This window comes from Camelus ferus, chromosome 14 (assembly GCF_009834535.1).
Source record: "Camelus ferus isolate YT-003-E chromosome 14, BCGSAC_Cfer_1.0, whole genome shotgun sequence".
NCBI lineage: Eukaryota > Metazoa > Chordata > Mammalia > Artiodactyla > Camelidae > Camelus > Camelus ferus.
In genome coordinates, this window is record NC_045709.1 from 55,916,974 (window position 1) to 55,931,627 (window position 14,654).

General features: G+C 33.9%; 1 protein-coding gene across 2 annotated transcripts in view; it reads left to right on the top strand.

The window, feature by feature from the left end:
* KLHL1 (kelch like family member 1) overlaps nt 1-14,654 on the top strand; it is a 328,278-nt gene that overhangs the window by 287,351 nt on the left and 26,273 nt on the right. For both annotated transcript variants that reach the window (XM_032496889.1, XM_032496890.1), the window contains one exon: nt 6,900-7,062. In XM_032496889.1, coding sequence (XP_032352780.1) covers nt 6,900-7,062 — 163 coding nt within the window. The remainder of the gene's footprint in view (nt 1-6,899; nt 7,063-14,654) is intronic.

Consider the following 14,654-nt stretch of genomic DNA (forward strand, 5'->3'; position numbering starts at 1 on the left):
CAGAAGATGGCAGATCTTCTGCTTTGAGTCATCCTGGATCATTGAGTCATGAGGATGTTGACAGTTGGATCTCAGGATCAGGCAGTGTTGACAGTTCGGGGACCCCAGGAAGGACAGAGTGGGACAGCATGGGATTTCATCATGCTTTTCAAAATGGCACACACTTTAAAACTTATGAATGGTTTATTTCTGGAAATCTCCATTTAATATTTAATATTTAACTAAAACCATGGAAAGGGAAACCATAGATAAGGGGGGACTACTATACAACATTCTTACTTTAAAACAATGACTCAATATTACATGAAATCATTCTTGGGCTTTTCATAAGACAAGACAACCATGTGTTGATTTAGCAAAATATTTAGAGAGGACACTTTTTGTGGAAGGTTCTGTATTGGTATTTTAAGTTGTCTAAATGAACCACACATAGTTGGAGCCCTCAGAAATAGAGGCAACGTGGCATCCTGGAGTGTATTTAAACCTTTAGCTGGTCCCTTCAGAAGACTCTCCCCATATTCCCCGCAATACTACAGACTGAAGTTTGATTAGAAGACCTAGGGCCTTGTTATTTGGCTTTCACAATCCTCATCATGTTGAACACTTATATAATGTTATAGATTTGCCAGGCACTTTTTTAAGTGTTTTGCATGTATTATTTCATTCAATCCCTGATACCGCCCTGTATGTTAGGTACCATGAATAACTCAATTGTACAAATCAGGAATCTGAGGCACAAGAGGTTAAGTCACACTTCCAAGTTTGTGTAGCTGGCATATACTTTTTAATAGACAGAATGTATTGATGGAATGATTGAAGAAGGCATATAAGGAAAGGAATTTATAAATACATCTTCTGTATTTGAAAGTATTTCCTGAGTCCTTCCTTTTTTCTTATATCAACTTCCACCACATCATTACAAGACACTGTCATCTCTCACACACACTATTGGCAGGGACACATTCATTTTGATTTCTCCACACCACATCCGGTGTGATATATTGTTTTTAAAAATTAATACAGTTGCATTATGTCCCTGCTTAAAACATTTCAGTAGCTTCACATTTCTCTTAGGATTAAATAAAAAAATTGTGCTGGCACGTAAAAAGGCCCCACACTGTGTGATACATAACTTTCAGCCTTATTGCACACTGTACTGCCTGTTCCTCAACTTCCCAGTTTTCTTGTCTCATTAGCCTTCTTGCAGCTCTTCAGACACACTCTGCTTCTTCCTGCCACAGGACTTTACACCAGTGTTCCTTCTGCCAAGATTTCCTCCCCCTCAGTAAATTCTGTTCTTCCCCTAGATCTTAGCTCAGTCATCACTTGTTCACTTTGGACAAGAACCATTCCTTTTGTCATGTAGAAGGTACTAAGGTAGCATCTATCTGATGTACATTTCTTCCTTCCCCACCCACTGTACACTTTGTGAGGATATGAGCTCATAGAAGGTACACTGTAATTATTGGAAAGCTGGATGGATAACGAATGAATCTATGCAATGGAAATTGGATAATAGTAAAACTGATGTTAGCTGACTGCTAAACTTCTATGACAGCCTCAGTTTCATACACCACACATAACACACACATACACACAGAGGACGTGAATGGAAGATCTTAGAGACTTGCAAGGTAGACACATTATTGGTAGGAGACATCCACCATGGTTCTAGCACAATTGCCATTTTCCACTGTGGCAGTTATTCTCAATCTTAACTGCACATAAGAATCACCCAAGGGAATTTTTAAACATTTCTATATTAGGCCTTAGCCCAGTCTAATTCAACCAGAATTTTGGTAATTTAGACAACAGTATTTTTTCAGAGGTTCCTAAATTACTTTATTGGGCAGTCAAATTGGCAATCACTATCTCAGTCAAGGAAAGAGGGAAATACACACATACAAATTATGCTTTTACTCTTTGTTTGTGGAGCAAACAAAAATATATATATTTTAAGCCTAGATGATTTTATAGGACTGCATGAAAAATATCCCCAGTAACATAGCCCATTTTGTTCTACCTGTGGTCAACATTTTAAAATTATATTTGTATTAATCTACTTGTATTTTACATCATAATTCTATAGGGAGAGATTTATATAGAGGGATTGCATATATTACATATTATATGCCTTTATAATATTGGGGAAATTTTCACAAAGTCTTTCTATCTCTCTCTCTCCACCTATACATACACACATTATATGTCTGTGTAATGTATATATACACAAACACACACACATATATAAATGTATACACATAATGTATGTATTTAATATCATTGGGAACATTTTATAAAGCAATGTCTACAGAATATATATAATTTTACTTATTTATTTCCCCATTCCCCATTATGTAAGTTATTTTTGTTAAATTCTTTGCACAGAACAACTGTAAAAATGTTCATTTTTATGAATTATTATTTAGTGATTAATTGCTTCTGAAGTAAAACTATACGATGGCAGTGGAATTAAGTCACCCTAATCATTAGTTATAAATATTTACTAGCTGCTACTATAACCTTGATGATAATTTTTAAAAATGGTTTAGAAAAGAAAATCAAAAATAAGTAATGCCTAGAAAGTCATATGCATATTATGAAGCCATTGGTGATTTAGATATATTTTGTGAATTCCATAAAGTAATCATCAGTATTGTAGTAATTTATTTAACATAACAATTAAGTCAAAAGAAATTTAAATGCATTATTATTCGTTTAAAAATAAACATTCTCTACCTAGGCAAAAGGGAATCTCTTTTCCACAGCTTATGAGTTTTAAATTATGCAATTAATGGTAAATATGTAAACAGTAAAGCAATACTAAAAATCAGCTTTAAATTTTCATTATTTTTCACAGTAAAAACACCTAATCTCTTTAACTTGGATGGATTTAGAGTCTGGAATAAATTTAGCATCACTTAATGGATAACTTTAACAAGGATAGAGAAGGTTGAGCGATATTCCATTATATAAATATACTACAAGTTCTTTGTTTTTAACATTTTTTTATTGAGTTATAGTCATTTTACAGTGTTGTGTCAAATTCCAGTGTAGAGCACAATTTTTCAGTTATACATGAACATACATATATTCATTGTCACATTTTTTTCTCTGTGAGTTATCACAAGATCTTGTATATATTTCCCTGTGCCATACAGTATAATCTTGTTTATCTGTTCTACATTTTGAAATCCCATCTGTCCCTTCCCACCCCCTACCCCCTTGGCAACCACAAGTTTGTATTCTATGTCTATGAGTCTGTTTCTGTTTTGTATCTATGTTTTTTTTGTTTTTGTTTTTTTTACATTCCACACATGAGCGATCTCATACGGTATTTTTCTTTCTCTTTCTAGCTTACTTCACTTAGAACAACATTCTCCAGGAACATGCATGTTGCTGCAAATGGCGTTATGTTGTTGTTTTTTATGGCTGAATAATATTCCATTGTGTAAATATACCACATCTTCTTTGTCCAGTCATCTGTTGTTGGACATTTAGGTTGTTTCCATGTAAATAGTGCTGCTATGAACATTAGGGTGCACGTATCTTTTTGCATTAGATTTCCCTCTGGATATATGCCCAGGAGTGGGAATGTTGGATCATATGGTAAGTCTATTTTTAGTTTTTTGAGGAATCTCCATACTGTTTTCCATAATTGCTGCACCAAACTACATTCCCACCAGTAGTATAAGAGGGTTCCCTTTTCTCTACACCCTCTCCAGCATTTACTGTTCATGGACTTTTGAATGATGGCAGTTCCCCGTGTTCTTAACAACATTTGATATAAAAAAAAAAAAAAACTTTTAAAGTAAAAAAAAAAATTTAAGTATGGTTGTCAAAAATTTTCTCTCAAAGATGTTTTACTTTTATATCCTGATTATTCTGATTATCACTTATCTCAAGTGTTTTTATATGCTTATAGGACTATCTAGGTTAGTGACTGGGAAGTTGCACACTGGGTAATCCAGAGTGGAAAGAATGTAGGTGATGGGCACATAGTATTATTCATGTGAAAAATCTTATAAATTTTGTATTTTATATAAGCTATCCTTTATGAGTAAAACATTTTTATAAAATCAAGTAACCTAAATATGTTTTTTTTAAATATCATGAGTTAAAACTTTTTATGGAGTATATAACTGAATAAATATTTACGAAAATTGATTAAAACTTGTGCAGTGATGCTCAAGAACTTATTTTCAAAGTCAATAAAATGTTCTGTCTTCCCAAATCCAATAGAAATTTGTACTTGATCAGAGATATGCAGGTAAATGTTTGACACATCCTCCTAGAAACACTCTTCATTTTTAGTTTCCAAATACCAGAAGCCTCTGGAAAACCCTCTCACCCATCTGGTCATTTCTTCTTTGTCTCATTTGTTCTTTTATCTTGTAATTGAGATTAGCGTCACTCCAAGTAAGACCTTGCTTACTGTGAATAAAATCCTTATTTCCGTTTTGCTAAATATTCATTGTCTGATATGTATGAACTCAGTGAGGGCAGGGACTTCACCTTGTTCACCTGTGTTCACACATGGATATTATACACATCAATGAATAGTAGTTGAATGAATAAATGAATGAGTGAATAAAAAAGTGTCATTTTACTTTCACATCAGTGTTGAAAGACAGTTTTCCATAGGCTTCTTGCATTTTCGCACAACTTTTGAGCAGCCCCTCCCCCAAATTATTATAACAGAAAGACTAGGAAGATAAAGATAATTCCTATCTCCCAAGTGAAAAGAAGGCATAGATAAAAGTATGAAGACAGTGTCTCCTTCAGGAGTAATGGGCATGCGAGTTCATTGCCCATCATAAATTCACTTACTTTCTTGTAGTACAAGCCACTGCATGTGCAAATTCCACCTGGCTTTTGCCAAAGTAAAAATTGTATCAGACAAACAGACAAGGAATACTTTATTCAAGGCTATTGCAAAAGGAAGAGAGGCCAGAACTGAGGTTGAACTCAACTCCACTGAAACAAGGGTGGGAGCGCTTTTAAGAGCTGGAGTGAGTGAAGGGAAATCATAGACAATCTGTTTCTTAATTGCCTTCCCTAAAGGTGAAGTAAACTTTCTATCTTCCAGACAAGAGGTAGACTTACAACTTGAAGCCAGGTGAGAAAGCTAAGCTCCTATTTTACCACAGAGACTGGGAGATAAGGATGCTGTCTTTCTTGAATATTAGATTTCAAGTAGGTGGCTCCCAGGTCCTTGAGAAAGAGAGCCCTGGGTTTTAACACTGGCAAGAGGCTTTTTAAAAGACTTACATCTCAAAAGGTCAGAGAACTTGTTTTGCAATTACAAGTTTTTTGAAGTAAATGCTCTAAGGAAAATGAGGTCAGAACCTTAGAGGCAGGAAAATCCTGTCTAAAGTTTGAGTTTCCCAGAGGCTGAGGGACGTGCTGAAGCCCTCTTTGCATCATCGTGTGGGAACTGGGGCTTGGAGATCCTGTCAAAAAAATAGGGATACTCTGACTATTGCTGTTGCTTGGAGTAATAACTACCTTTCCTCTTTGCCCTAGGAGTCTTGTGTCTTCTCTCAATATGTATGCATAGGTGGCAGTTTAACTTGTCAGCTGGCAAGTATGGTAAAATCACAGATGCTTCAGAGTTCTTAACAATCAGACATTGAATTTTGAACTTTGAGGGAAAATTCACTGGAATTTCTCTATGATAATGAAGTAACTTCAGTGAATATCAACATAATATTGAAATATTTAGCAGTTTTTAACATGTAAGAAAATTCACCGAATGAAGAAATTAATTTACTAGAAAAACACTGTATAAAAGTTGTATATATCTTCCCATTGATGATTCACTATTAATTTATTTTAATTGTTTGTTTAACGATTTCTGTTTATGAAATAAAAGTCATCATATTTTCTAAGCTCTAGATAAGTTTATTATGAAGTGATTGGGAGGCCAAAACATAGAGGACCCTAATTTGAAATTCAAACTGATATTACATTGCTTAATGCAGCATTGTTTAAAGTAATAAAGTACTTTAAACTGCAGTGTAGGACTATTCTTCAAAAGCGGAGACACAAGATGCATCGTCTCTGATTTTGAGATTTTGCCTCTTCATATGGACATAGACAAAGGAAATTTCTTTTCTTTCATACAGCATCTAGGTCATGATGTTACCCCAAAAAGGGAAAGGGAAGAGACCCCAGTTCTTTCCTTAACCGAAAGATAAGAATTCAAATGGGAGACAGAAGAATTGTGTAACAGCGAAAGATTTTGAAAGTTGTATTTAGCAAAGGGAAACAATACCTCCAAGAACGGGAGGTGGGCAGATCCAGAAGAGGACGGCAGCCCTGGTCTTCGTCCCTTCTCTTACACCCTCACTTAGAGGTGGTCTCTCGACTGATTGACGGCTCTTGCCCCTGGAGTGCTTAGTCATACCTGTCCCCTTTTGTGCATGTCCTTGCCCATGATGCACACAGAAAAACCCATGGTAGGACCCAAATCGCAATGCTAATTATATTACAGTGAGCATCGGATCATGTCCAGTTAGGTCCTTGTCACTATCAAGCAGTCATGGATGTCGGGTTCTAACCAGTTTCTTGCTGGCACTCACTGAGAGGAAGCAAAGCCTCTTTATGCTGGAGGTGGGCATACTACCATCTTCTGGACCATCTCTCCCTTGCCTTGTCTGCCTGGTGCCTCCACTTATCTAACTACCTAACAGTAATATTTAGCTTTGGTTCTCTTTTTTTTTTTTTTTCATTTGAATGAAATGATTCAGTTAGTAGTGAACAGTGTCTGCTTCATTGGAATTGTTTCTTCACCACTAGAGCTTATTCTGAATGGTGTCATAGTTGTTACTGTTAATTTGATTTTAAACCTCAGTGTGGAATGCATCCATTCAGTTGTCACTGCCCCCATGCTTTAGGTGTGACAGTGCTGGAAGGCCCTATTTATGCCGTGGGAGGTCACGACGGCTGGAGCTACCTGAACACAGTGGAGAGGTGGGACCCTCAGAGTCAGCAGTGGACGTTTGTAGCCAGTATGTCGATTGCCCGCAGCACAGTTGGTGTGGCAGCATTGAACGGCAAGTGAGTAGACTTTTTCTCTTCCTCTAAGTTTTTCAGTGAATATTCTTTGTAAAATAATTTTTAGTAAACTGCTTTGATACAAAAGTCTTTTTAAATCTTTTGTTTTTGATGTTTCTTGAAATTTAGTCGTTATGGAGACTTGACAGATCAAGTCTGCATATTTTTCTGGTTGTCTCTTCTTATAAAATAGAAATCAAAGCTTCTTCACATTAATTGCTTGTTAGAAAGTATCCAGTATATTTCATGAGGACTATGTGAACTGAATTTCTGCATATTTATATCCTTTCTTTTAAAATAGTCTTGAGTTGCCTTCAAAGGGCTACTAAAAATTTGGTACTTAATATATAAATTTTGCATGATTATATCAGTCTCTCCACTTTCTCCCTTTTCCATTTCTATCACCCTAAATCAGAAATTTTCCAACTCAACACTGTTGATATCTTGAATCAGATAATTCTTTATTAGAGGCGGGGCTCTGTCCTGTGCATTGTACGGTGTTTAGCAGCATACGGACTTTCATCCCCTAGACGCCAGCTATATCCCCCTGCCCAATGTGATAAGCAAAAAAGTCTCCAGACATTGCTTAATATCCTCTCTGGGGTCACTATACACTCCCTCGTACTCCCATGAGAGGTTCTGCCATGAACAAAACTAATAACACCTCTGGCTGGGACAGCTGCAAAAGCTTCCAGTCTCTTTACTTCTCTTTCCACTACAGTCCACTTGCTTAACCAGTCAGCATCGCCCTGTAAATGCAAGTAATATATCAGTTCCCTTTGTGCTTAGAATACAATGCATATCTTTACTTAAAGGGACCCACTGGACCTTGTTTCTCCTTACTCTACATTTTTTCTCTATACATCAGCCAAAGTGCCTTTTTTTTATGCTTTAGATGTGGCAAGCTGTAACCCAACTCAGTTCCTTCCAATGTTCTCTTTTCTTCGTCTGAGATGCTCTTCCTACTAATCCTCATGTGCCTGGGTCTTTCTCATTGTTCAGATTTTCATCTTAAAAATGTGTCCACACAGAGAGTTATTTACTATTCATCCTATTTAAAATAGACCACCCTGCACACTCTCCCAAACTGTTAGTATTTTCTATCTTTTTTCACTAACATACATGTTCAATAAACGTTGAGATTTTATCTGCAACATTCATTATTATATCCCTGGGCATAATATGCATTCATTATTTCTTCTGAGTAAACTTTGAAAGAAACACTCTATCCAATTTACTCTTAATAACCTTTAACAATCTAAATTTTTTCTAAATATATGTGTGAATTTATAAAGTTATTATTTAAAAATATAAACTGTCTTTCTCACTTAAATATATACTTCTTATGTTTCTAGACACTTATTTCATGAGAAATGATAGAAGAAATTATATATATGGTATCATATATATTATCTTTAAAAGTTATATTTTACTGAGCTTGTAAAATTTAGCAGAAGGCAGTTGTACATTACTTCTAATTCTATGACTATTAATAATTCATTTTGTATTATTACATCTCCCTTTGTACTATTATTATCCTCCAAATTTGGTATTTTTATGTGTTAGCATTATTACTAATTTTGTCTTTTCTTATGTTTTGTGAATGCCGTTTGGTTCTGTTTCTATTTTTAATCAGATGTGTGCATATAGTGGAGTCATGCTTGGTTTCCCTCATTAATTTGTGCTTGACTTAGCTGTCTTTATTATGTCTTGAAATTCAGAATTTAACAAAAGATAGTATTAATAATTTCTTTCTAGTTTATTCTTCTTTAACATATCAAAATTTTACTTAGTCATTCTCTTATAAATGTGCATTTTAATATTTTCCACTTCTTAGTTATTAAGAACAGTGCTGCTGTGAACATCTTTACATATGTCCATTGCAAACATGTGTACACATTTTAGCTGGGTGTAGACCTGGAACTGAAATTGCTGGATTATACAGTATTCTTGTGTTCAGCTTTAGTAGGTACTGCCCAGAAGATTCTGAAAGTGATTTTCCTACTTTATGTACACATTAACAGTGTATTAGAATTCTAGGTACTCCACTTCCTACTGACTTGGTAATGTCATCTTTCATGGTTTTTATTTATTCTGGTGAATAGCGCTATCACATTCAGTGAATGACTAATGAGATTGAGCATGTTTTTACATATTTATTAACCTTTTGTATATCCTTTTGTTGAAGTATATGTTCAAGCCTTTTTCCATTCTCTATTGAATTTTCTGCCTTTTTCATTTTGCTTCTTGGAGTTCTTCATATGCTCTGGAAATTATTTCTAGATAAATGTATCTTTCTTTATTAGTATTATATTGCTATTACTACTACTATTATTTTCCAGGAAGGGTATATTGATTATATAATTTATTAGACTTTATGTCTAAAAGGAACATTCCTGTGTCTTCACACATTTGTTTTAAATTGGTTTGAGCAATTTAATGTCACAGTCTTGTACTGTTAAAGCTAAGCACATATTTCTTAGTTTTTATCTTCTATCATTTTTTTCAAGTAGATGTGTAAATTCAGTAAGTTTTCATCTTTAATATGTTTTCCAAACTCAAACCTTAATTCTTATAGATATTTTGACTATATTTCTATCAGTTAGGGTACAGTCAAGAGACAGAAACCACACCAGCCATTTATCAGTTATTCTCAAAAACAATAATCTAATACAAAGATTTGTTACATATATATAAAATTAGTTAACCAAAAAGTCAACCAGAGAGCAGTATATCATAAATGTATCAGCTAAAGGCAGCAGCTACCACCCGCAGTGTTGGTGAACAAAAGAAGAGATTATAATTACTAAGATTTAGAAGTTAGTTGAAATCCAGACACTTGGGATTGGATCCCTGCTTAGCTGGAGCTGGTGTCTCTGACAAGAAAGAGGGGTCCCTTGGCCTGAGACCCAGATCTATGAGGAGATGGTGCCATTCTACTTGCTGATGGCTCTGAGTGACCTAAATAAGGTCGATTTTGAGAGTTTTGCAAAACACCAATTGGATGTAACCCGATTCAAGAAGTAAAGATGGGGTGAAACTCACAGCAACAGGAAATGAACCAAAAGGAGCAAGATCCTTCCTCCTCCAGTCTTTCAGTCTCCCGCTAGCACCCATTTACGTCACATCTTACAACAGGGAATCAGGCGGCAAAGCAGAAAAGTGACTTGCAGAGTTACAGGTCCTGCATCAAGAACCAGAACACAGAACAGAGACTGTGGGGCTCAGAAAATAGCATAGTAACTGTCACGTTCTTCTCCAATTTCAAAATGTTTCCCAGGGTATCATTTGATAGCTACTTTTCATTATTTTAACTTAATATTTGGAGATGCATTTTAAAAATCTCAGTCATTTCTTTCTTTTACTTAGGAAAGTTTTTATCTACTGAGAATTTGTTTTTATTTACTTGTTTGATTTCTTTTCCATTATTTTAGTCCTTTGGTTTGGGGATATACATTTTAGTATGTGTTTATGTTAATGATTCTCTGTATATTTGAGCACTGATTTATTTTCCATAAACTCTCTTTCTCTTCAATAATTTTATTTCTTTTCCACTTAACTTGGGACATTTTTTCTTCTATATTTTATATTTAATCATTGTCATTTTGTTTATGCTTTTTACTGTTCCCAGTGCAGACATAATGTTTTTTTAATTTTAATTTTCCTTACATGATATCTTTATGGACACCTACCTCTTTTTCTTATTTGTCTCATATTTATTTTATGTCAATTATGTCTTATTGTCTTATTTTAAAAATTCTTTGTATCACTAAATGTATATTTTCTTAAATTGCTTCTGAGAGCACAATTTATTTTTCTCCATAAAACACAAGCTATTAAGTAGATGCTTTCTTTGCCTGAACAGTGTTTTTCTTATATTATGAAAGACTCTTATCCACGCTTTACTGTGCTTTGTTTTGTTTTCCTGTGTACATCTTGTGATTTGTCCTGTCACAGAGCATTTATGTCTCTTCACTTTTTTCAAGATGCTACTCTGAAATTATCTGCTAAAAGTTTAATTAATGTCAGTATCTATCATTGTTTCAAAAATCTGCTAGATGAGAAAGTTGGAGCCAAAGTATGGAAAGCCAAAGCAAATTGCTCCCTCTCAATTCAGTTTCCTGTTTGTGTTTGGTAAAGCTGCTTTTCTGCCAGCATACTTTATTCATTGTTAACCTTTCCACTAGTACCAATTTCCGTATCAAATAATATTTGTTGACATTCCTGCTAGACTCCTTTTGGCTATAGCTGTTGAGAAAAATCAGAATCCTACTATCATGGCTACTTTGAAAAATCAATGTGTAAGTGTGAAAAGGAGTTACAGTTATATAACCCTATAGGTCCCATAGTGATGAAGTGCTACATAAAAAATGGTTAAGGGTGTTCTTCCAATAATTTCCTAGTTATACTGAGAATTATCAGAAGAGAGAATTGAAGCTTATTACTAATTTTCATTTTGATCTTATCTGCAAGTTATCTAAAAGAAAATTTCTTAGAATTGTTTCTATCTGAATTAGGTATATTCCATTCCCCAATTCTCTCTTAATACAAATCTTTATTCCATTGCACTTTTTAATAGCAATCATAGAATAAAAAGGTTCATTTGTGTTAATATTGCCACTTTACTCACTAGAGAATATATGATTATTAATATAATTTTTCTACCCATATTTATCTTTTCTCTTGAAAGAGGGGCCATTTTCCTTAGGTATTACAATATTTTTCTGAGCAATCACTTAATTTGGAAACTAATAGTAAAATTTCACATTCTTCTACATTGAATATTAAAAAAAATCTGTCTGCAGGCATATTTATTTATGGATAGTAAAATTACAATAATACAATTACTATTTCTCTTTAATGTTAATATTCATATTTCCTATACACAGAAGCCTAGCCATTTTTGCCTCTTTACTTTTTCTAATATTTATACATGTAACAGTCCATCTATTTGTTTAGTGACTTTTTCTTACTGCTTACACTGATGCTAATAGATTCACCTCTTGTACCCTTTAGAAAATGGGTATCTCATTGGTATAGCAAATTTGCTCAGCAGGGATGAGAAATATCTTTACCCCTTCATTATTGTATTCACTTGTTACATTTTTCTGTAATGTGAACACACATGCAACACACACACATGTTAAAGTTTTAATATGTTACTTACTCTAGGTTTTTTCTGTAGTTTTGATTATAGCTTTGTGATCCTTCCTTAATACTTTACTGTGAAATATCTTTATATGTGTGTATTTTGTTATAAATCTCCAAACTTAATAAAAAATGGAATAAAAACTTAATAAATAAAATAGTAGACAATGTTGTAGCAAATTTTCATGTTGTTATAACTGAGTTCTAACAATCTCAATTTCTTCCTTCTTAAATTGGCTATACATGGAATTCATTATTTGTGTTTTTTTGTTGTCCTTGTATTTTCTGGTCAGCTAGGATATTTACTATCTAAAAAAATTCTGTTTTACTCTAACACCATTTTTCATATCAAATATCAGAGTGAGATTATTTAAAGATTTTATTCTTGAAATTGTTTACATTTTAATTAAGTACATGTTCCTAAATTTTTAATTGCATTTTATGAAAATGTTTCAACTGATACTGTTTTTACTTCAAATAATCTTTCTCCTTTAAATCAAAATAGTACAGGTCTCATTTGGGCTGTTTCTTAATTCCGCTGAGTGTGATTTAATGTCCTCAAAATTCTGTGCTTTAATGACTGTCTATTAATGTCTGATTGCTTTTCCTGTTTTACTCAGAGAAACATCATCACTAGAAAGTGACCTTTCACTTCAAACTCATATCAGAAAATTGTTCCAACATCACCCTTTGACAGTTATTTATTTTTCCCCTCACCTTAACTGACATGACTTTTTTTCCTCTTGTTTTATTTTCACATCTCACTAACTTGTCATTCTAACCTGACTGTTGCTTCTCTGAATATTATTTTGAATCATGTTCCCAATTAAGACTGATAAAAGCCAGTGAAAAGCCCTCTTGAGTTTAGATTACTCATGATATCATTTGGGGTATAGTCGATTTACAATGCTGTGTTAATTTCTGGTGTACAGCATAGTGATTCAATTATTTATATATATATACACACATATACATACATATATATATATATTCCTTTTCATATTCCTTTTCATTATAGGCCATTACAAGTTATTGAACATAGTCCCCTTTAATCTTAATCCTTCCATTTTTCCTTGCCAATTCCCATCCTATACCTATTACAATTCTGCATTTCTTTCTTTTGCTATGTCTTATTTATCTATTAACATAATATAAGCTCTCTGAAGGCAGAATTGATTAATTTTCTTTGGTATTTCATCATGGCAAGTACATACTTGTAACCTCCCCCCTTGAAGCCTGTCTTTCTATCCAGTCTTTTGGGGCCACTCTTTTTCATTATGCTCCAGCTAAATGTAACTTTTCTTTTTTTTGTTTGCATTTCACCCTCAAGAACTTGACCTGGCTTGTTCCTTCTCATTGCAATGCTTCCTCACTTTCTGCAAATCTGATAAATCCATCAAGTACCAGTTTAGAAATCATTTCTTGCAGAAGACAAATCACAAACCTCCTAAGCCTATTAGCAGCCCTCAGTGAGACTCAGCAAACAAATGGTTTTTAAAAATGTGTAAATCTAAGATAATATAATTTTAATACAAAATTTTTTATCATACAAAATTTTATACAATTTGGGGTTCCATTAAAGCCATAAAACAATGTCTTGTGTTTCCACAACAAATGATATAGTCCCCTGTGCTAAACAGTACAACCTTGTTGTTTATTTAGTTTATATATAGTAGTTAGTATATAGTAGTTAGTATCTACAAATCTCGAACTCCCAATTTACCCCTCCCTGCCCCCTTCTCCCTAGTAATCATGTTTGTTTTCTATGTTTGTGAGTATGTTTCTGTTTTGTAACATAAGTTCATGTGTGTACTTTTTTTTTTAAGATTCCACATATGAGAGATATCGTATAATATTTTCCTTTCTCTTTCTGGCTTACTTCACTTAGTATGACTGGGAATCCTCCTACACTGTTGGTGGGAATGTAGTTTGGTGCAGCCATTATGAAAAACAGTATGGTGATTACTTAAAAATCTGAAAATAGACTTGCCCTATGATCTAGCAGTCCTGCTCTAGATCATGTGTCCAGAGGAAATGCTAATTCAAAAAGATACGTGCACCCCAATGTTCTTAGCAGCACTATTTACAATAGCCAAGACATGGAAGTGACCTAAATATCCTTCTACAGATAATTGGATAAAGAAGTTGTGATATATTTATACAGTGGAGTAACACTCAGCCATTTTTTGAATAACTTGTGACTGTCTGCTGTCCACTTAGTTTCTCGCCCCAGATTTTAATCTAATCTTTGGATATAACTGAAAACTCTCTAGAGTGATATCTTAACACAGTCCTAGTTCTCTGTGTGTGTTAAGTTCCATGTGGCAAGATCAGTACTAACTGGATTGTTTATTGTACATGGAAACAAGAGTGTAAGAAAGCGTTAAAAATATGTTAAGACTTTTACCTAATACCTTTTATCTAAATAAAACCTAAATTAGATAATT